At 34.8% G+C, this 24,108-nt stretch overlaps 1 protein-coding gene across 8 annotated transcripts in view; it reads right to left on the bottom strand.

The window, feature by feature from the left end:
* Positions 1-719: 719 nt before the first annotated feature.
* LOC122629811 (potassium voltage-gated channel protein Shal) overlaps positions 720-24,108 on the bottom strand; it is a 93,253-nt gene continuing 69,864 nt past the window's right edge. Inside the window, exons 5-7 of one of the 8 annotated variants that reach the window (XM_043813625.1) lie at positions 16,483-16,566; positions 11,144-11,401; positions 720-5,269 (exon numbers count right to left, since the gene is read on the bottom strand). In XM_043813625.1, the coding sequence (XP_043669560.1) occupies positions 11,261-11,401; positions 16,483-16,566 (225 nt within the window). In that variant the 3' untranslated portion in view covers positions 720-5,269; positions 11,144-11,260. Of the gene's footprint in view, positions 5,270-6,382; positions 9,282-11,143; positions 11,402-16,482; positions 16,567-16,654; positions 18,047-21,753; positions 21,805-24,108 lie in introns of those variants that run through there. The other 7 variants (XM_043813626.1, XM_043813629.1, XM_043813627.1 and 4 more) reach the window with 7 other exon arrangements.

The raw sequence follows: 24,108 nt of genomic DNA, 5'->3' as shown, positions 1-24,108 counted from the left end.
CTATCTTTCTCATTCTATTGTTGTGCATACGCGCTGTATTTATATATAATCGACATAATCGATAAACAGAATTTACTTTCGCTTGATTAAAATAATAATGCATTTTATCTCACTTTTCATTTAAATCTCATCCCATCGACGAAAAAACAAGATACAAGAAACATTGGAATTCTCTTCATTGCGCCCCTCTTTTTCTGAATAAAATGATACCACGAGAGAATCTTAAAGTTCTTCTTGGACTCACTACTGGCAAAAGCTCAGAGCGAATAAAGAAACAAATAATAAGCTTATGTATGTATGTATGTATGTATGTATGTATGTATGTATGTATGTATGTATGTATGTATGTATGTATGTATGTATGTATGGATGGATGTGTAAGTATGTACGACGAGAGACGGGCGTCGTGTATTTCGCCTATTAAACCCTCTTATTTAAAGTTATTATGTCGCATCGGAAAAATTGGCAGTACGGTAGTGAATTGAAAGACTCATTATTTCTTTTTCTTTCCCTTTTGGTTTCTTCCTCTCCTCTTCTCTTCTTCTCCTTCTTCTCTTCTCTTCTCTTCTCTTCTCTTCTCTTTCTACGAAACGCGACGACGCCGACGAAACGTAACTATTCATCGCTTTGCGTTTTATTATTATTATTTTTTTTTAGTATTATTTATTTATTTATTATTATTATTATTATTATTATTATTATTATTATTATTCATCTTCTTATCTTACTCGCTTGCGTTACTTACAATTATTAATTAATTATTCAATCAATCAATTACGTACTCTCTACACACGGATGGCTCGTTTCAAGCACAAAGTACAAAACGTGATCGATCGAACGCTCTCTGTCGGCTTCTAATAACTCGTATCAACGTATCGTAGTTTAACATCAGTATTTCTAAGATTTATACACGTAAAACGTGCCAGTGCAAAGGAAACAAAGGACTCGAAATTGAAATAAAAGTCGAATAAATATCTAATTCATAAAGTACAAGACGCGTTAAATGCGACTGATTGAATTGCATCTCATAGTTGCGTAGACGCCTTTCATACTTTACTGGGAATAAAACTCCGATAAAAGAAGGGGAGTGATCGACGAATTTTCTATCTTCATCGACTTTAATCAAAAATATGAACGAGGCTCGATAAACTTCCGTAAGTTTGGCACACGAGAAAGGAGGGCGAAAAAAGTTTTTGCAGCCCCTGCTGTTTCTTAATCGCCATATTTTAATGAAAGGAGAGGGAGGATAAAAGAAACTAAAACATCACGTTGCGCACTGTGTGCTACGCTGATACCCATGATAAACGAAATTAATTATCTTTTAATGGCTAATCCTGAAATTTTCTTGCGACGGAAAAGCTCTCTCGCTAACTTTAAATCTTTCTTCCCTTCCTCTTTCTTTCTCTCTCTCTCCCTATTTCTCTTTCTATCTCTTCAATTCTAATTCCAAACTGCTCTTGCATATTGTTCTTCATGTTTTTTGTTTTTTTTTTCTTTTTGTTTAATACTACCTTGTACAGTGGTTCTAATTGTGGCTTAAAACGACAAGAAACCTTCTTTTTTCACGACACACAAGTATATACTCTCTTTTGTTCTATCTTTTTTCCTCTCTCCCTTTATCTCTCTTGCATACATGCACACAACATATTCGCTCGACCACACTCTCTCTCTCTGTTTCTCTCTCTCTCTCTCTCTCTCTCTCTTTCTCTCTTTCTCTCTTTCTTTCTTAAAACCTTGAACACATTCAAACTTTCACGCATACTAGTAGTTTGAAACGATTTAGAATTTATTTTATTGCGCGACGCATAGTGCTTCAAGTGTGTGTGAGAGAGAGTGAATTTGTCTCGTATATGTATAATCTCTGTTTCTCTGCTTTTCACTCGTAATATAATGTTTATAATATAATATATGTGTATATATATAAATATATATATATATATGTGTGTATATATATATATGTATATATACATATATACGTTATTTCTCTCTGTACTTTTTTTTCGTTTTCTTCTTCGACTCAAAGTTAGATCGTTACAGATAATTACAAAGTTAATTACATTCAACGCAAATAAGTGTTTCTCACGAACTTCGACGAAATATTTACAACCTAGAATGTATATATTTATATCCTGGTTACACGGATATTCGGTACTGTTATTTTTTTACGAGCATTCTTTTTCTCTTTTCATTTATCTCTCTTTTCTTCTCCGTATGATATTATAACGCGCTTGTATCGATCGATCGTTAGTCGAGATATCATTCGTCCATCACTTTTTAAATTCTCTCAACAAGTTCTGTTTTTATACTCGTCTATATTTTTTTCTTTTTATTTCAACAAATTATTATACATATATGATACTCGATTGAAAAACGTCAGGACATTTAAGCGTATCCTCATTATGTCCAAATAATAGTTTACGAACTCTTTCTATCTTTCTCAAATTCTTCATTAATTCCCTTATAATATGCGTGTATATGTATATGTATATGTTACACCAATCTACACGGAGAGTAAATAAAAAATCTACTCACAATAGGACATCACCTTATAAGTGGAACAACGTAAACGCGTTGAAGGAATGTATCGTAAAAATCCTTAATAATCGCATTGTTTAATTTAAGCTTCATATTACATTTATCGCGAAGAAATTAAATTAAATTAAATGGAAAATCTACTATCTGTCTACCGAAGGCGTCTCAACGATCGATCGTACAGCGAAACAACGACGGGAGGGACGTTCTTCAAATCGACGTCCAGCGATTTTTAATTAAGTATCGTGTCTAAAATATCTTCGCGATCGGGCACGACCGAACGCGGAACTTTGAAAGAACGAGGGCATTATCTTATTTTTAGTTTTAATAGAATACAAAGGTACGTGGGTCCCTGTCTCTCTCTCCTCTCTCTCTCTCTCTCTCTCTTTTCCCTCTCTCTCTCTCTCTCTCTCTCTCTGTCTCTGTTTCTCTCTTCCATTCCATCGTTATTTATTATTATTATTATTATTATTATTATTATTATATTTATTATTATTATCAATATTATTGATATTATTTATACACATGGACAATAATTTCTCTTGTATTCACTATTTAGCTCCGCTTTGGACATCGCGGTTGGCATGGATAAAAATTTGAAATAAAACATTGTTATTCCGTTTTATCGACAATTCCAGACAGACACGAGACCCTTAATGAATCGCACTTTATATCACTCAGCTAAAAAAATTTCGTCTTTTCTCTATATTCGAGACAAAACGAAATGTTTCGTGAGCAATATCGCAAAGTATAATTATCGTAGAGAAGTTCTTCGGGAACTACGTCGATTCATCGAAACTACTGATAGTCCGTAAATTCTAAGCATCTTTCGTTCTAAAGACTTTCTATATTAAATAGGTAGGTAGATAACGCAGAATTATAGCTAAGATGAAGACGACTAAATATCTTCAAAATTTATCGAATATGTACATAGGTACAGTGTGTAGCAAAATTAATTTTCTATTTCGATGAAATCGGACAGTGTTTTTAAAAACTCACTTTTATTTATGTTTATTATGTCCAGTGTGTATTAAAAATATATAAATTCTCAAATTTTATTCTCATTCACAACTCTATCAATAAATTCAGAACTCTATCAATAAATACATAAGAACCCATCTTTGCTGTAATATCCCATATCAATGGAGTGCAATGTAATGGAATCATCCTATAGACAAAGCGATTCATGAATTTATGAACAAATTTAAAATAATTAAATCCATACCCGATGAGATGGGAAGAATACGAGGATAGCACATAACAAACAATTGTTATCGAACAAGTACGACAATTATTCAGTTGCGGAAGTCAATGGAAGACTCAACATATATAAGACAATAACTCGAAAATGTGTTTTTTTTCGCTACGCTAAGGATAGATTAAAAATTTGCAGGAATAGAGATACAGCACGTATTGAGCACAGCACATATTCACAATAAAATTTTGATTTAAAATATTTCAATCGTTTTTGAATCATAATTAATTAATAAACATAAATTTATGTCAGTTTTTTGTTTCCTTTTTGTAATTCAGCCGATTTCATTAAAATAGTTATTTTTAATTTTGGGACACACTGCATGTACTTTGCATACGCTTTTAACGACATCTTAAAAAAAACGATCGATAATTACGAAAGAATCTAATTTTCGATATTATATTAAATATTAGTAAGTAGGTAGATATACATGCATCAAGAGAAAACGAGGTATTAAGAAACGGTGAAAAATTTCTCTTTAAGGAAACGACGAAGTTCGACCCGAAGCCCGATCGCCTAATCAACAAAAATAAGTACATAGATTTATTAAGGTATCATTCGCATATGAATTATTCGTAAGATCGTCACGATCTCACCGTTTGAGATTATCGAATATATCTAAAAATTTTTGCGGGATATGAAAAATAACTATACGACTCAGAGTAAGGCATATTATGGTGCCATTTTCTCATATTGCAACTTGTCTATCTTCCCTATTGTAGTACATCTCATTCTTTTTCTCATCTTGTTCTTCCATCCTTTTCTCGCAAGATAAACAAATTACAGAGAAGCGCGCAAACAACATCATAATATATCGAACGTCGATGAATGTCGATATAATTAACATCGATAAAACGAATCCCGAATAATGATTCAAATTCAACGTAGAAACTCAATTCGTTCGAATCATCATTCTTGGGAATCCTACAGCAATCCTTTGCGAATGACTTTGTGGATCTAGAGTATTAATGTATTATCATTATAGTCGTCTGTCATATGCTCCAATGAAATTTCTGTTTCTGAAACGTCAGTCAAACGCGAAGAATTTCTTTTCTGAAGATTACAACGAGACCATGAATTTTTATGGTCGCAGTTGAAACGTTTTGGACGTTTAATCTCGCTATTAAGATCCCTATGTAAAATCGTCGATCCAATCTTTTTCTCTTTTCTCGCCGAAATCAAAAGTATCTCTGTGTGTGTATTAGAAATTAACAGTGCATAATAGTCTCATCGACGAGATCCGATACGACATTTCTTCGAAAAGAACCGATCGTTTATCTTGGATCGTAGTTAAATCGTATCTATTCCATTCTCTTAATCTTTATCTTGCTCGAATATTCCATTCTCGATCCGATGGTATATCTTGAGAAACTTCTCCTTGAATTTTCCTCATTTTTCAAATAATCTCTCGATTATTTCTGCCAGGTAGTAGTTCATTTCGAAACTTCTATCTCGTCGACTCGTGTATTCGTTCTTTCTTTACTGCAATATATGCATAGATTGTATCGTTTTAAATCTATTTTCTATCGTCGGACATAGAAAATAAAAGATAACTTATTCTTGAATAAATTCGATCGTATTCAAAATCGAAAAGTATTTCAATGAGATCGAGATGCTTACAAAGAGAAGGGAATCTCCTTTCTCTCTTTTCTTTATAGAAATACATTTAATAAGACGAAGAGACATGAATGGACTTTATATTTCACAATCGAAGTTGAATATCGTCATGGATAAAGTGTCGGAAAGAAGATTTAAGAGCGCAGATATTTGAACGAAACTTAAACCTTAATTAATTTGAATATATATATATCGTGTGATATTAATCGAAGTGATTAATATAAGAAATACGAGATGGTACGATTAATCCATTGAAAATTAATCAATATATTTGAAGTACTTCGACTATCAGATAGATGTAAATATATTCTTCTAAATCATCTAAATAAAAAAGAGCTTAAATCTATGAAATTGAACGATTTTTAATAATGAAGAAAGTTTTAATTATTTCATCAAGAAAAACGATACTTTTCATAATTTCAAAGTTATCAAATCAAGAAACAAATAATTATTTCATTGGAACAAATTATTCAATAATGTAAATTGATACAGATGTAGAAAATTATGTTGCTAGGGGATGCATTTTCAACGTGTCGACGTCAGTAATCGTATTAATAGAATTATGGGAATATGGTAAAATTTCTATGATTCCGGCCAGCCACAAAATGTAAACCTACATGCAACATGATCGATACTCGTCTAATTACGATAATATCAGCTTCGTTATATCACCAATAGATATTCCATCACTTTAACTACTTTTGTTCGAAAGAACTCGATCGAATTTGTGTAAATAAAATGGAAAGAAAATTCGAGATTATCAAGAAAAAATTGATTGTGACGTGAGATCCTTTTATGACAAGAACAATTGTTCGTAAGTCTAAATAGCACATCTTAATTTTCTGACAGAAAGAAAATGTTCCAGTACAAGAAGCTCATCGTGTTCAAGGTATATTGTATTTGTTCGGTGAAGCTATGACGGTTATCTCGCTATAAGCCGAAAATCCTACTATCTATTTATTTCTCTCTCTCTCTCTCTCTCTCTCTCTCTCTCTTTCTCTCTCTCTTTCTCTTTGTATTCTTAAAAACTCGGCCAGAATCCGATGCAGCTATTAACCGAAGCTCATGCGAGTTCTCGGAATAGTCGGCAGTTTTTGAAAGTTATTCGTAACAAGCGCGCCAATCATGAACAGCCTAGAACTCGGTCATCTATTGTCACCGCTTTTTTCAAGCTTGAACCAAATTTCCAAAAGTCAAACGACAGTAAAAGAGAAAGAGAAAAAGAGTAGCTCTATGTCCCTTTTAAAGCCAACCTTCTGGAACATTTCACGAAAAATGGGGAGCTAAATATGAGACTGCCAGTACACGGAAGATATAATTCTTTAGATTATAAGAATGTTTTTTTTTTATTTGATATAGTACAGACAAACTCGTGTGAAATTCTATCTAAAATTACAGTGCGATACTGAGACATCTCGTCCTTATCTCGCATTCAAATCTCGTATTCAAATCTCGCATTCAAATCTCGCTTCTCCGCGTTTATCTGACTGCATGTACGCGTTGTAATACGATGAAATTCTAACGTACATGAACTTACATCGAAATTGTATTGTATTTAATTTCTACAAAGTGAATCGTTTAACTTTATTGTTACCGTTTCGTTGAAGATTTTATAAAACCGTGATGTAGCGTTTACCTACTCGTTATACCAAATTTTTCCTTACAAATTTTGGTAACACCAGAAAGAATTTTTCAATACGGAACGTAAGCTCGTTTGATGTAAATAATTTCTCTCCAACATTTCCATCTCTCAACGAATCCGAATTAGATCGATAGATTCACTGAATCTAAATTATGTCCGATGCTAAATCCCTCGATTCGAGGACGACGCTTATATTACGATTTCACGTTCGGACGCATTCGAATTTGCCAATCTCACGGAAAATTTATTAAACTGACAAATACGGTCTGGCTCCATAAGTCGATATATGCGAACGAAGAACACAAAGTGAAGTATGTGAACGAATTTTTATGAATTTTTTATCAAGTTCTATCGTTAAAATCGATCAATTTTAATAGAAAAATTATACGCTTTTATAAAGCGATCGAATAATTTGTTGAATAATTTCTTTCGTATTATCGGATAAAATTCAAAGATCAATATAATTTTAATTTTCAATAAAGGTATGACAACATATCATTATTACCTACAATTTGTTTTCATTTAAAAGACAACTTGTCGATTTGTATATTGAACGTAAAAATGTTTTCAACTTTTTGACAGATTCCTAATACACTCCAACAACGATTATGCAACGACCTAATTTTTCGAATACACTGTACATTAAAAATTAAAAAGCATTATCGAAAAAAGGAACAAAATCATATAAAAGTTCCAAACAATTTCAACAAATTTACGCGAGAAATAAAAAACGAATCGAAGAATAGAAGAATTGAGATTCGAAGAATCGGTCAAAGAGAGCAATAAAACGGCAGAGAAGGAAGAAACTCGAACGAGTCAGTCGCATAACAGGCATTCCAACGAAAGCCGCCAGTCGATCGGTCAAAGTTGGATAGCGGAGTTCAATTTAGAAAGTCGATAAAAAATAAAAGAAAGAAAAAGAGAGAGACAGAGTCGATCTCAGAGGAAAAGATGGACTTTGGCTACTCGTACAACTATCGGATTTTCGAAAGTTGAACGACGAATTCAAGAAGGAAAATAGGCTTTGCTATGGCGCGTGTTCTTGGAAAGTCGGCCAGCTTGCCGAGTGTTAAAGAAGATTCAAAAAAGAGAAGTAGAGTCAGAGAGAGAGAGAGAGAAGAGACAGTCACGATTGTCATGCGAAAGAAGGAACCAGCAAAACAGAATTTAAAAAATGCGAATGATGGAAGAGTGCCGGAAGATGAAGGGTGAAAGAAACGAAAGATATAGAATGGCTGGTTGGTTCACACCAAAAGGGTTAGAAAGAGATAGAGAGATGGGCCAAAAGTAAGAAGAAGAAGAGAAAATCTCGAGAATATCTTGAGAATAAGTGAGACGTCCGTGAAAGTGCTGCTGATGGCGCGTACGCGTCTCTTTTTGTCTATGCGCTAGTAGTGTGATCCATCACACGTATACACATTTGCACACAACGACTACCTCGGCGAAGCTGGCTAAAGCAGGAGAATGAGCGATAGAAATAACACACTCGACTCGGTTGCTGGCACCCCAGGAAGATAGAGAGGAGAGTAACACAGCTGAGAGTCGAGAACTCTGATCGATATCTCTACCAGATTATACCTCGAGGCTCTTTGAAACTTACTTCGAGAAAAGGATAGAGTAAGAGAGAGAGAGAGAAACGACAAGTTGCTACTGTACGGTCGACGACCAGATAACGAAGCTCATTCCCATAGTTTGAGATGATCGAATTTTACATTATGATTTGATTTTCGATTGAATCGAAACACATCGAATAAATCTCGATTTTAAAATAATACAGATAAACTAAAATTGATATACGTAATTACTAAAAAATACAACATTCCCTTGACTTTACTGAAACTTTGTTGTTCGAGATATCGATCGAACAATGACGATTCTATGCAGAAGAGAAACTGTGAGATAAGCCAATGGGAACGCATTCATTCCACACCAGGTATTTCGGCGGTTTACCTCTGTGCAAATTTACCTTCGACCTCGTTTCGGAGGATCAAGCTCCTTTCTCGAACTAGCTTCGTCCTCGAGTCGAGCATCCAGAGCTCTCAGGATCGAAATTCGAGCAACGAGCTTTGGTGTTCGATTACCGGCTGATTCATCATCCACTTGCTGACTGAACCACCTAGATAGCAGACTCGATACGACGGCCGATACATATTTTGCGAGAAATCATCTCACTAAACACATTCTCCATTATCTTCGGATAAAACAACGAGACTATGCTAGAAATATTGATTGGTACTGAACAACAAGCCGAATGTCTCAGAAATAAGCGAACGTCAAATCTGAAATTTCGTTGATTTTTAATCATCTCGGTGGATCAAAATAGATCTTTAAAATAATCAGTTCTTTTAAAAAATCTTCCCTTTTATAGAGATCAAACAATGAGTTATTATCTTTCTCAAATTATTCGGATCAAAAGGTCATATTCCACGCTCGAACGATGAATATCCGATATTAATTAGCGTGTAATCAAGTTTTATTATAGCTTCGTCCTTCTAACTAGAAGTAAGCATCTCGATCTTAAAGCGTAATCCAATAATCGCGAAAAGAACTGAAGGGGTAGCTCGTATAATTATCGTTCGACCTTGACGAGATGGATACGACAAAAAGTCGTTGCGTTTTACCCTTTCACGGGTTACAAGATATTATACACTTGTAGGATAGCACAGTTGACCGGTTTTCGCTTGAGGGAACGACAAAGCTTAATTAGTGTTAATAAAATGGTAGCCATCGAAGAATTTCGTAAAGAAATCCTTGACGCATGATTTCCCTCTAGGTATTCTTTGTCTTCATGAATTTGAATTCGACCGAGTACAAAAAAAGTAAATAATATAAATATAAAAAAAATTCTTATGCATCACAATTAAAATATGATTTTAAAATATCATTTTATTTAAATATTAATTCAATATTTTGATTCAAAATAAAAATATTATTTTATATATATACATATATATATATATATAAATGTGATCCTTTGTAAACAAATATTAACTTACGATTACTGGATTACTTGTAATATTCGCGAAAGAAACAGAGTGAAATATCGAAAAAGAATAGAAAACTTGTTGTGTGTAGAGAAAAAAAAACAGCGCAAACCACCGAAAGTAGCCAGAAAATTTTAAAAGAAAATGTGAGAGCTTTCTCCAACGCTTGGAGCAACAACAATATGATCGAGTAAACTTTTCTACTACTATACAAGATACATAGTATCCGACAAGAAAAAAGAAAACGATTGACTAAAGCAAGTTTGTACATTTCATGCGAACCGAATCGATACGAATCTCTTGGAAATTTTTGAAACGATTCGATAACCGTGAAGTTTCGAATCGTTTCCATAATTATTCGAAGTCGGAAATTCTTGAAAAGTTTTGAAAACTGTTTAAAGTTTCGACAATTTCGAAAACGTTAAAACATTTTGGATCATTTATTATGTGAAACAAATATGATTTATATTTATCATTTCAAAACTTAATATAATTAATTTTTCAAAATTTTCAAGAATTTTTAATTTCGAATGATATCTACTGGTAGTTCCCATATTACGAATTCCTAAATTTAACAGAGAATTTATTTTGTATGATATAATATCAAATTTATCTTATATTCAAAATTAGTAAAATTTTCAATGAAACTAATTAATTGTCAGAAACAAAAGTTACACATATTATACCATGTTTATGGGAAATGTCAGTTCTCATTTTATGAAAAATGGGATCGAAATGAATTAATTCGTAAGAACAGGAATTACTTGTGTGTTCAAACTGACTCGAAACTTTCGTCATATACAGTGTTGATAAATTGATAGAGTGTTGCGAATTGTTCGTTGATTACTAATTTATCGTCAATTAACAAAAGTATCAGTAATCAGCGATACGTGTTCACGAAAATCTATCAAAGAAGTTTACGAAGAAGTTTACGACTACTTCCGGTGATGCGCTTTATTACATATTCCTCTTCTCGATGTTCCTTTATTCTTTCTTTTTCGACGATATCTCTCCATATTTTTTCTAGTTTTTTTTTTTATTTTTTAGAATTCTTTTTCTATTTTTTTTGTTTTATTTTTTATTTCTTTTTAAATGATCGTGATTCAGGCTCACCGTGTTCATGGCCAGTTGGCCGTGGTTCGTTCTCGAAGCAATCGGTAGAGAAGAACGATGATAGTTATAGGTGATCTTATTAGTGGATATGGTGATCGTGATTGGTCTCGATCGTACTCAAGCGGTCTCCGAAAGCGGAAGCGGTGGCTGCCCACCGGAAGTAGTCATGGCAGGCGCGGTGTTGGTTGTGGTGGTGGGGACCGGAAGTGGCTGTAGGGCCTGCATGTCACAGGTGTGGGAACCGCGCTTCTTTAGGTCCTGGAACAATTGGCATTTCGGATATGTTTGAATGTTCTTTCCTTTCTTCCCACTCTTTTCTTTTTCTCCTCAACTTCTTATCACTCTCTTTCTCTCTCTCTCTCTCTCTCTCTCTCTCTCTTTCTCTCTGTCTCTTTCGCTCACTTCTTCTCTCTCTCTCTCTTTTCTCTCTCTATCTCTCCATTTTCTCGCTCTCTCTCTCTCTCTCTCTCTCTCTCTCTCTCTCTCTCTCGTTCTTTCGCTCGCTCGCTCTCTCATTTCTAAATCGACTAAGGCAGATTAAACTATATCTACCTCTCCTCCCTTACCTCTCTTCTCTCATTCTCTTTTTATCTGTATCGATTGCTTCTTTGCTCGCTCTTGTGGAGAGCGCAATTTAGAAGAAAAAGTGCAACGCAATAGTACTCTATCAAGTGTCACGGTCAAAACTCAAAATGCAAGATACTCGAGACAATCACAAGGAACTTTCGATTGAGTTCGAAGATCGACTTCGCGTGTTTTCCGAGAGAATCGGTTTAGGATATAAAAGTTCTTCTCGCGCTCGATTGCTAGGAATGAGAAAATATAGAATAAAAATCTTGAATGAACGAAAAGGAAAAGAAACTGTATATACGAGCGAAAGTACGTCGATGAGAATGTATTAAAAAAGTGTTGTACGATGATCGGTGTCTTCTCCTTTTCTTTTTTTTCTTTTTTTTAGAAAGAGAAGAAAAATGATGCTCGGCTTCAAAAATGTTGAAAGAGGAAATTATTTATCCACTCGAGAGAAGTGTCGCTTGCTAGATTTGAAATATTATAAAACATTCAAAAGGATCGAACGTCAGATTATTCTAAAAACATGTGAGAAGAAAGCAAATGTTTACACGCGTGTTTCGAGAAAAGAAAGGAGGGTCGGAGTCGTTTTTCTTTATCTTTTTCATATAAATTCGTTCTGTTTTTAAACCTTATTTCTACAAATTTAAAGATCATAAAATATAACCGAGTAGTATTTGTTTTTTTTTCTTTAGTCGAAAGAACGGAGAGAGAGAGAGAGGAAGGGAGAATGAAAAAGACACGTGGCAACGTGCAGAGAAACAAAATCATGCGTAACAATGAACAACAAAGACAATTATAATAAAACAACAAGTGCGAAGCAAGCAACAATAAGAATTAAAATACCATGAAGAACAAGAAGAAGATAATAGATAATTGATAAAGAGAAGAACGAATAGTACGGGAACTACGAAGATATTGAACCGTATGTACATATATACATATGTATATATTTACAAAGGCATGCAATATACGTAAAATATTTATTGAAAGCATAATATAACAAAGCTTTAAGATATGTACATAGATCTCTTCGTCGAAGCTTTTCCTTTCCTTTTTGTTGAATAAATAAAATTAATAGAAAGGAAAAAAGGTTTCGCTTTTTCTACGAAACAATGATGAAAATTAAGGAATTATCAGGTTCTAAGTGTTAAGTAAAAATATACAGGTCATATTATAATATATAGATAAAAATAAAAGAGTCTCATCAACAGTCTCATTGCACGAACGTATCTTGAGTATGTATAATGAATCCACTCTTAATTACATCAAGTTTGAAGAAACTAAATTTATTAGGAAGTTCTTCACTCCGGAAAAGTTGGACGTTCTACGTTCGGTCTGGATATACTAAAACTCGGACTAGGTCCGTGAAAAGACATGCTTGAACGCATTGCGGTGACCTTTACGAGTCAACGTATTCATCATTGTCCATTTGTCGTCGTTTGCTCGATAGTCAACGCTATGTCCTGTTTTCTTCGAAGACAGAAATCGTTCGAGCTAATAATTCCTCGTGACAAGCTGCACCGCACTGCAGGTGCGACGATGCACTTCGTGCACTCCTCTATACACATACCTAATCCGTACAAGCTTTCACCAAATACGTATGTATGTATGTACGTATATATGTATGTATATATGTATAGAATAATTTAAACTAAACTGAAACTTAAACTAAATAAAATGTTTTACATTACTTGCACTCAATGATATTCGTCGAACGAAATAAAAAATATTTCGCATTCAAAACCGGAAATAATGTCAAGCAGGATTTTCAGGAATCGAATGTAATATATACAAGTACGTTATAAATAATTTACCTTTCTATCCGAGTGTAAGTACATGTAGAAACTACAGGAACTTTTCGAATATTCGAAGAAATAATTATTGATATCAAAATGCAATGCAAGGGAATACTCAATCGTATTAAATTGTTGCATTCAATATACCTATTTTATCGAACGAAGTCAAAACTACTATATTATCAGTAGCGCTATAAACGTTAGGGGTGCTTGTGCGAAACGCAATGATTCATTTTCATTAACTCGGAGATAGAGGATGGCTAAAATATCATAGGACGTCCAACCAAAAGCAATGTTACCCCTTTATATCTGTATAAAATTTTTTTAAATAGAAAAAATAAATGTTGAAAACGTTATTAAGCATTCACTAACTACATTAAGAAGAAAGTCTTTTCCCAAGGTAAAATGTATACATAAAAGAACTGAATCTCAAAGCGAAGAATTCTTACCAAATGTTTTTTCTTTAGCGGATTTTATGGATGTTGACCCCATTTTAAGGAGAACTTTAATTAGACGAGTACAACATAATAAAAATGTATTCGTGCTATCAGCACGATAATAATTATCACGTTATAATTCAACAGAAGACGAAAATCGATAATACGATTTCTTCCTACGAAATAAACAACTTAGAAAAAGCCTAATTCTAAGCGTAGGTATATAATCGACGAACTCCAAAGATCGAATAGATCGTAGCAAAATTATATATAAGGATAAATAGCAAGAAAATGCAACACAAAAATTATGAAGACTCATCGGAAACTGAAGAAAGAGAATAGAACAATTTATGATAATGCGAGAAACGTTCGAAACAACACACGTTTATGAATCTTATTAAACATTACCGTTACGTGACGCGTTCTTTTAATTATAAATACCTATAATATCTCTCTTTCGAAAGCATTATGCAATGTCTAGAGGGGTGTAGTAAAATCGTGGCGTGAATTAATTAACGTTACAGGACGCATTCACTGCGGTCGTTTATTTCTTTCTCGATGCAAAGCGCAATAACTGCATCGTGGATACCCTGTAAATGCGGTTCTCATTAAGTGTGCTCACAAAACGACCTTTACGGGTCGTGTAATTCTATTTTTCCGCGTCGCGTAACATATATATGTACGTGACACGCGAGCCCCTTTCCGTAGCATGGATAAGAGGAAGAAAGAAAAAGAAAAAGCGTTGAAGACGATGATGTTGATATTGATAATGTTGGGTGATGGTATCAAGTGAAATAGGCTCTTCAAAACATCTGATAATGAATGAATCTATAGATCGATGAAACAAGACTACAGAGTAGAGAGACTATAATACTTTAGAGAGATTATAATACTTTCTCAGAACTATTTCGGTGATGTTACTTCAAACATAGAAAGAGAAAAAGAGAGAGGGAGAGAGAGAGAGAGAGAGAGAGAGAGAGAGAGAGAGAGAGAGAGACTAGCAACACCGATTTCTTTGTATTCCACTCTCATTTATCTTCGCGCACTCAGAGATGTACTCAACGAATAAGAGTGCCTAGATACTTATCCTTTTTACGTTCATGTGTATTCAAAGATGCCGACATGAAACTCTAAGATTCGATGAAAGGAGATGGCAAAGAAAGTAGGAAAAGCCACAATGGTTGATTGCTTTGATAAAATACGAACGGCAAAAAGAAAAAGAAAGAAAAGATTTTATCTCAACCACCGAAAAAGGCCGATATCGAGTGACACGTTTTCTATTTTTCATTTTCTTTTATCACATTTTATGTTCTACCATTTTTATGTTTAACCACGATAAGGTTGATAAGATATAAGACTTCGTTTCGGCGCTTGTATGCATTTTTCGAGAAAGTAATATCGAACAAGTAATAAGATCAACAATTGATTTACCATATCGCGTTTATGGAAAAAAAAGATCGCCGAGTATATCGAGGCAAAAAATTAAATTTCACGTAACGAGTAATAAATAATAAGTAAAAGCGTGAGTTTGCGCAATTAGAAATTCTAAGAACACTTCGACATCTTCGATTATTTATAATACGAATATTGTAAAACATTGGTTGGAACAAAGCTATAATTATACATATAATAATTTTATGAAATAATCAGATATGTTTGTGAAAATTGCTAAGAAATACAATCAAAAAAGATCACTCATAGAAAAGACATCTTCAAGTTCGATTTCTGACGATTCTCATTATTCGAGAAATTATAACGATATGTCACCCTTGTAATTCAGAAAATTAACATTCTACTTCCTACATCGCAAACATTCTATTATTAGAATTTCTAATCACCTTTATTTCGTTCTCGATGTCTACCTAAAACAACGAACGCATCAGTTTTAAGAAGCAAAAATACGGCGAGAAGCAGTAAAAGAATAATAGTTCAGATCAGCCAATATAAACGATCACAACTAAAACCGTTGTCCAGGTATCAGCATATAATTGTGATGAATAATAAAAACGTCGATAGAAGAAAAGTAACTGTTGAAAAGAAAGCGAACATCCATAAGCCAACTTAGATAAGACAGCCACGCGATAAGATCGGCTCGCACGATCGGCTGACACGATCACCAAAGAGGATTTCTGTTCTGGAGGACCTCGTCGTGTGCCTCTCGTGTGTCCTCCCATCGTGTGAGGCAAGATTTCATCATCCAAATGATTAAATCGTGTATATATTCGCATACGTATATCACATGTATTAACATATACATATGTATGTATATAGACACGATTATATAGATATCATATCTATATACGTATGTATATATAAATCATCACATCAGCAGCAGCATCGTTATCATTTTTATCATTATCATCATCATCATCATTATGAATATCATTATTCTTATCATCTCTCTCTCTCTCTCTCTCTCTCTCTCTCTCTCTCTCTCTCTCTCTCTCGCTCGCTCTCTCTCTCTCTTTATATTTTTATAACGATATATCATAGCGTCCACAAGCGTTTCCAAATGAGGAAACAATTTCTTTACCTTTTTCCGCACTTGTATACGGTCGCCATATACGAGCACCACTCTATCCTTGCTCTCGTTCGAGGTGAGCTGATAGGACAAGCTCTATACGTGGACACGTGTAACACCGTCGTAGAATTGGTTCGTCGTGAGATCGTTCCGTTCATTTGTCCATCGTTTTCATTTTTTATGCGTTCGTACGTGTATGTGCGCGTTATTTTTTTTTGTTTTGTTTTTCATTGCGTTCGTTTTCATTCACCGTTCGTTAGCATCGCATAGCCCGTCGTTCGTTTAGGGCATTTATTTTTTTTTTTTCATTTTTCATTTTCCGTTTTTTCGTTATCGTGACGATTCCATTCCATGACGCCGTCAACGATTGGCAGTCGAGCGTTCGTCGATCGAATTGTTGTTGTTTTTGTTTTTCGTTTTTTTCATACCGTCCCGAGTGTCGTTAAATATATTATACGTCATTTTTGATTCGTACATTCGCAGCATGCGTTTACGATGAAGAGCGGTTTACATTTTCATATTTTTTGTTCAGTCATTCCATCGTTTGTCGTTCGCATTTGATGAACGTGTTCGTTCATTCGGCATTAATAATGATCAGCGATTTAATTGTTTAGTAATTCCAGAACGAACGATCGTTTCGTAAAGAATGTGTTATTGCGTGTGTCAAAGATCGAACGGTCAAGAAGAGGGAGCCATTGTGGTGTCCGAAGTGCGTTCGAAGTCGATGTACGGAGATGTCGATGACGATGAAGATGGTGGCGATGATCGGAATGGCAGTGGTGGTGGTTTGATGTTGGTGGTGACGGTGGTGATAACAGTGGTAGTAACGCGACGATGGTCATCGTTGCGGTCGTCGTATCCATCAGCATAGAGAATCCAGACATCGAATCATCATCGATCGTCGTTGTTGATGATCCCGGGGGTCGAGAGGTCGCATCGATGGAGATAGCACGGAAATGAGGAAATAGAGAAGAATTTGATTGATTGACACAGTAGATTTTCTTTTGATGTACCTTACTAATTTTTTTTAATTCAAGTCGATTTTCGTTTCGTCTTCACCTCGTTTCTCTCTTTCTCTCTCCCTCTCTCTCCCTCTCTCTTTCTCTTTCCCTTCCTTGATTTTTTCATGGCCTCTAGTCTCGAATTATTACGTTTCTTTTCGCTTTCGAGCTTTATAAGAGTGTCCTTTACATATTCGTTTTTACTTTAGTTCACTTTCACACGTATTATCAAATATTTTCATACACGACTCGAATCGGTAATGTGACTTCAAGTGTCAGCTAGAAAGAGACTCTTAAAATTTTTTTACTTTTCTCATTTTCCTTTTCTTTTCATTTACGGCTTATACAAATATCAATCGAATTGCTTTATATCGATCTTTATACATATATAATGTATGTGTCATGTATATATTGTACATGAAGATTTATCTCGACATATCGATTTCTTACTACGTAGCGGACACTCAAAAAGAGGCCTCGACGAGGTAAGTGCCGTCCATGGCGACCCCCGTCTGCCCACCCTGGGCCCCGGAAACTTGGGCCCTTGTAGCTGGGATGTACTGACTGTACGCCTGCTGAAATCCACACCACAAGCACACACTACATTGTTGCACGCCAGACTTTCCTATCCTAAGTTTTTCTTTTTTTTTTGTTCTGATCTTCCTCTCTTTCTCTCTCTCTCTCTTTCTTTCACACACACACTCAAGCACAAACATACGATCTTTTTTCCTATTTTTCCTTTACTTTTTTATTTTCTTTCTAAGTCTTTACTATTTATAGCTAAATAGATACGTGAAATATTTTTGGAAAATATTCTCGTGAGAGAAACAAAACGTCGACGCTTTCGTCGACAATTTCTCACGAAAATATTCTTCACAAATTCACGTTTCTGGAAAGGTCACTATTGGAAATTATAGCGTCGCGATATATACCTATCTAACTCGTTTCATCCTACATGGAGACATACGGGATCGAGCCTCGCGCATAAGACTCGATTTATTATAATCCATTTAGGGGCTATTCCTAAACGATACTTTCCACTTTAAGTGTATCTTCGGTGTGAGGAGCTCGTTATATAGGGTGATATAAAGGACTCGTCCTGATGGTCGAATTATTTTTATAAGCGGACATTTTGCAATAAGATAATGTCCGTAAGTACGTAAATGAAATGACGATGACTTTCATTTCATTGTCCTATTCTAAGACTACACATGTCATTATCTATTCCTAATTTATACGTAGTGCCACTGATTTCTTTTCGATAAAATTTTAGGTAATAAATTCTACAATTAGACATATAATAGGGCATTATAAATATTTTTGGTGAAATTCTGGGTAATAAATTCTACGATTAGACATATCGTTTTAATCTCTATTTCGTGCCTTGTTACATGAACGTCAGAAAATTATTTTTACTCACGTAATGCCTGACTGTGTTTCGTTGTCTTTCGACAAAACCTTTCGACTTCCGACCTACAAACGTCAAGGATTTTTCGAAATAGGCCAGCTACCTCCCTATTTTGCGAAAGGAGAGACGCGAGAACTTTAAGTTCAAAGTACGAGAACTCTCGTGACGTTCTTGCGACACCTGTCAGTGCTTTACGTACTTGTTACACGATATGCTCGTTTAAAGCACTGCAACGATAACTTGCATTGAACCTTCAGACATCACGATAAAAGATCAATATTCTTTGAACGATCATAAACGATATGTAAACGCGGAAGTAACGCGTACGATTTAAAGGGACGTTACTTCTTCTGGAAATATCTCAACCATTAGTTCTGATTCACAAAGAATGAATATAGCGGTAAAATATACAACACGTTCCATTTAAGCTGTAAATTTATAATTCGAAGACCATTTTCCTCTATAAAAATTTAAAACATAGATACGAAATTCTAAAGCCTTGTATCCTCGAGAATCTATTTTAAGTAGAACGAAATAAAAATTGTACGAAAAATAGTCGAAAGTTCGTACTATTTCGATAGAAAGACGATGGAATAATCGAAGAGATCTATAAAAAGCAGGAAAAGAGTCGATCGAGAACGAAGAAATTTCTGACGTTTTTTCTGCGCCTGTTCTTTGTACTATTAAAATAAATGAGTATTGGCCGAGTGGTATTAAACAATAAAATGTTCTGAACAATTACATACTTCACGATTAGCAATTAAAACATACATATATCGTTTGTTCTCTCCTCTCGTTAGGAGAACTCCCGACGTGAAGTGTTATTGAAAAGAAAGAAAATAATAATAAATAATAATAAAATAAAAGAGACGATGGAAACGAACAAATATGTCGACAAAATAATAATAAAATAAAATACTGATAGCTAGAATAATTTGATAAGAGAATTACTTTACTAGAGAGCATCAATGTCGCTTTTTTGCAGACTTCGCAACGAAAGCACGAAACGAAATTATAGGAGATTCCCATTTTTCTTTTTCCCCCATTTTTTTCCACGTTTATGTACGTAGACGCACGAGCACGTAAGTACTTAAGTACGTACGTTTGCGCGATATTTTAAACTTGATCCAACATTCGCAACGTTCGTAAACAAGTGTGAATAAAACAGACGAATAATAAATCGTCCGATTAACAGAGATAATCGGAACATCCTGTAAAATTTGTGTCCAACGGTAATCCCCAATGTTCCACTTGGAAATATTTCCTTTTAATCCTTAAAGGATAAGAAAGTTTTAATTATCGTGATAAAAAACAAATATAATTGCGTTCACTTCGAAATGATTAATTAATATGAGCAATCGATCGTAGATAAGCTTTGCAAGAATAATACGAGTATACGTAGGATATATTAATTAATTAATATAGCGAAACAAGGTTGCTCACCGTTGGAACGCGAATTTCATGAGACATGTTATTATATAGAGATATATATATATGTATATATATATACAGATGTGGAACAATAACAAAGTGCCAACAGTAAAAACAACAAGTCAAACATTCCCAACTATAAATCGGCTATAGCAAAAAGGTCTCGTAATTCATTTTTAGAGGTGAGGAACAAAAGACAGTCATTTGTACTTTGTTAGAGAGATCTTACCTTAAACAGGAGGATACATTTTCTACGGGGTGCATAAGTTTTTTTTTTATAGAGACACGTTTTTATATATATATATATATGATATAGTATATACATATATCAGAATATATTATACTTGAAATGTATATGTACACGTGTGTGTTTTCAACGTCCGGCTCACTGTGTAATAGAAAAGAAACAGGAATATCCAGACGTCGTTACTTGTCCCGCAACGATCACAGCCTTTTGCAAATTCCTAATTTATCGGCTCGAGAGATTTATATAGAATTATGACTATCTCGCAATGACACTTTTGAATTACCAACGATTTAATGTTTCCAAGGATCCTTAATTATATGTTGATTGATCGTTCAAAGGAGTATATTCAGAATGTGCACATGTTGTACTACCAGACTGAGTGACTAAGTCATAATTAATCTCTCTCTCACGTGACAGCTCATTTCCAATAAAATCATCGAAGGATAGACAGCCCGTGGATTAAATCAATCTTCGGTTATACCAAACGATTACTTATTCGAATTTTCGAGCACATCCTTCGCATCCCTTTTGGAAAGGAGAATTAACTCGATTGTGAAAATAGATCTGAATGATATTGTTGGAAGTACTAGCGATATCCAAATGTGGACCACTGCCAGTCTTCGACGATTGACCTGTTGAGCGTTAATTAATCGACCTCGCAAATGTTTGTCGGTACGATAAAGTCGTTACTGTTTATAAACGACATTTATAAAGTATAACATTATTCCCTTATCGTTGCGATAGTAGATATCTGCCAAGGGAGAAACAAAAAAAAATAGATAGATAGATAGATAGATAAAACTCGATTATGACTCGATTTATCATTTGACACGGCTGTGATCGACGCAGGTAGACAAGGTACAACGACTGCTCGGTAATTAATCTTCTCTCGTGGCGACAAGGACGCGAAACACTGTTGGAGATCGATGAAAAACGAATGATACGGAGTAATAGGGTTGAGAGTGGAGGTAAGGGTAGTCGTGATAGTGGATTCGCGGACACTCGTATATTTCTAGTGGAGAAGCTGCGACGAATTCGCTGCGACAGCGGCAGCCTCCTCCGCTTTTCTTTTTACGAGGAGCGAGGGCTGGATGGAACGGCGAGGGTCGTTCAAACGTGGTGCTCGTTACTGGGTTAACGACGAGAGGATCGACTGAGCTTTTTAGACGGACACTTAAGATTCAATTTTGTCTTGCCTGGTTGATCTGAAGTGGATGCTCCACTACAGGCTCCTGCTGTTCCTTCGGCTATGCATTATTCATAAAAGCAACTCGTGTTATACATTATAACGTAGATTATGCTCCGATTAATTCGACGCGATGTCATCACTCTCTCACCGATGACTTTTTCTTTTCTTTCATTCCTTATTTTATCATACATACTTTCTTCGCCACGAGCGACATTGTATCGCAGCGAGTGATATGACTTATTCGTGAAGATCGATATGTTTGCGATGTTACTTCGTGTTTCGATATGATCGCGATGCAATCGAAATTGGAGATCGACCAAAAAAAAAAAAAAATAAAATAGGAATTTTTCAAGTGAAAATTCACATATCGATATTCAGGACAAGTCGACTATTAACGATATCGACTTGTTATCTTGACAACGTCAAATAAAATGTGGGTAGATATATATATATGTATGTATGTATCCGAACGTAGTTCGATGTTCAAAAGTAGAAATAGTAGAAGTATTTGTTTTAAAGCTCGAGGCCATAGCTTTCGCGTACGAGTTTCACAAAGATTTCGTAAAACGACATTGAAAAATTGCATTAACAAAGTTTAGTTATAGCCAATAGCTATGGAGACATTGATAACAACAATTGTAACGCTCGCAGCTGTGCTTTCTACATCATCGATCGGTTAGTTAAAAATTGGTCAATGTAATAAACTAAGAGAATACTGTAATTCAATATTAAAAGATTAATTTCTACGATTTATGCGTGCTACGAAGAGGCGATACAAATTTTGCATTATTTATATTAAATTTTTGTAAAACGTAATTATAGGCGTTATAATAATACATATGAAAGGTAATCGTTAATTTGAAATAAGTTGCATATATAAAATTTATTTCAAAGTTTCTAATACAGAACATTCATTATCTTTTTCAAAAATTACTTCCCGTTTGTAATTAGTTAAATATAAACACTCCAACTGAAGCAAGTATTATCCACAGTAGAAATGTAGAGTATCTGACGATCCTATTACAAGTGATCAATGATTCAGTGATACACTGGTCTGAACACGATATGATTATATTTTATATAAAAAATTCTGCTCCGTTAAAATAACCCCATATTGATACACGAAGTAGATATATCGACGAAACATCTGCTACTATTACAAAAAATTATTAACTACTTCTTGGAATAGCTTTTGTAGAACTTCGTGAATGATCCAAATAAATATTTTCACTTCGCATGAAATCATTCATCGTCTGGAAAGAGGAATAAAAAAAACACGTTAAAGCAAAATCGTCGTCACGATTTGTTATTTCAGAAAATACTTTAGTTTGATCTTTATTCATTTTTTCACGATTTCAATGATTTCAACGATTTCGGTTAGGACAGTTAGAACAATCAATGGAACGTCTTATAATGTCCTCAACGATTTTCTTCGATCGACCGCACCCAATGGAAACATTTATTCGATCTTAAATGCTTTCATTGTTGAAAGTTTGAGAGAGAATAATTAATGCCCGGTCGAACTGCGAGATTTATTGAGGTCTTGCCTTGGCAGTTCTGACACACAAAGCTCTTCGCGATAATTTAATTGCCACCCCTGTAATCCAGTTCTTTGAAAGCACACCGCCTTTGCTAACTAGAGAGGATGCAGAGTGCTGTGTCGACGATGGAAAGAGAAAGAGAGGAAGAGAGAGAGAGAGAGAGAGAGAGAGAGAGAGAAAGAAAGAAGAGAAATCGTCGTTCGCTAGAAGACATAGACATCGTTCTCATCGGCACGCTTTTCACCCTCTCTCTACGAGTCGATGCACCTGCGACCCGATTTTAATCGGAGAAATTTTGGACCTTCGTGATTGTTCATGTAGTGCAACGTATAGACAACGAGCAAATATAATAGAAACTAATACGAATAACATATGGAGTATTCGTTTTAACGAATCTATGTCCATGTAGAAGGGAAAGAGGTTTGGTAGTCAATAGATTAGAGAGAAGCGAGAGCAAAGCAGAGCTTAATGAATACGTGAGTTACCGAATCACTCTCATCCTCTCTCTCTCTCTCTCCTCTTCTCTCTTTCGCCATCTCAATATGCTCACACGTCTCTTTCACCCTTTCTATTTCTATCTCTCTTTCTCTCTGTTTCCCTCTCTGTCCGTTCTCCTTTCTCTCTCTCTCTCTCTCTCTCTCTCTCTCTCTTTTTCTCTCACTTTATACCGTGAACCTCTTTTCTTCATGTCTCTATACAGAGGATCAACTAGAGTTTTTGAAATGAAGGAAAGGAAAAAGAGCGAACCCGATCAAAGTGCCGTGCCGTGATAGAGCGCGTTTATGCGGCCCGCCGAGCCGAAGGTAAAGTAAGAGTTTATT

This window comes from Vespula pensylvanica, chromosome 6 (genome assembly GCF_014466175.1).
Source record: "Vespula pensylvanica isolate Volc-1 chromosome 6, ASM1446617v1, whole genome shotgun sequence".
In the NCBI taxonomy this organism is placed as follows: Eukaryota; Metazoa; Arthropoda; class Insecta; order Hymenoptera; family Vespidae; genus Vespula; species Vespula pensylvanica.
The sequence above is the reverse complement of the archived record's forward strand: the minus strand, read 5'-3'. Positions and strand labels throughout refer to the sequence as shown.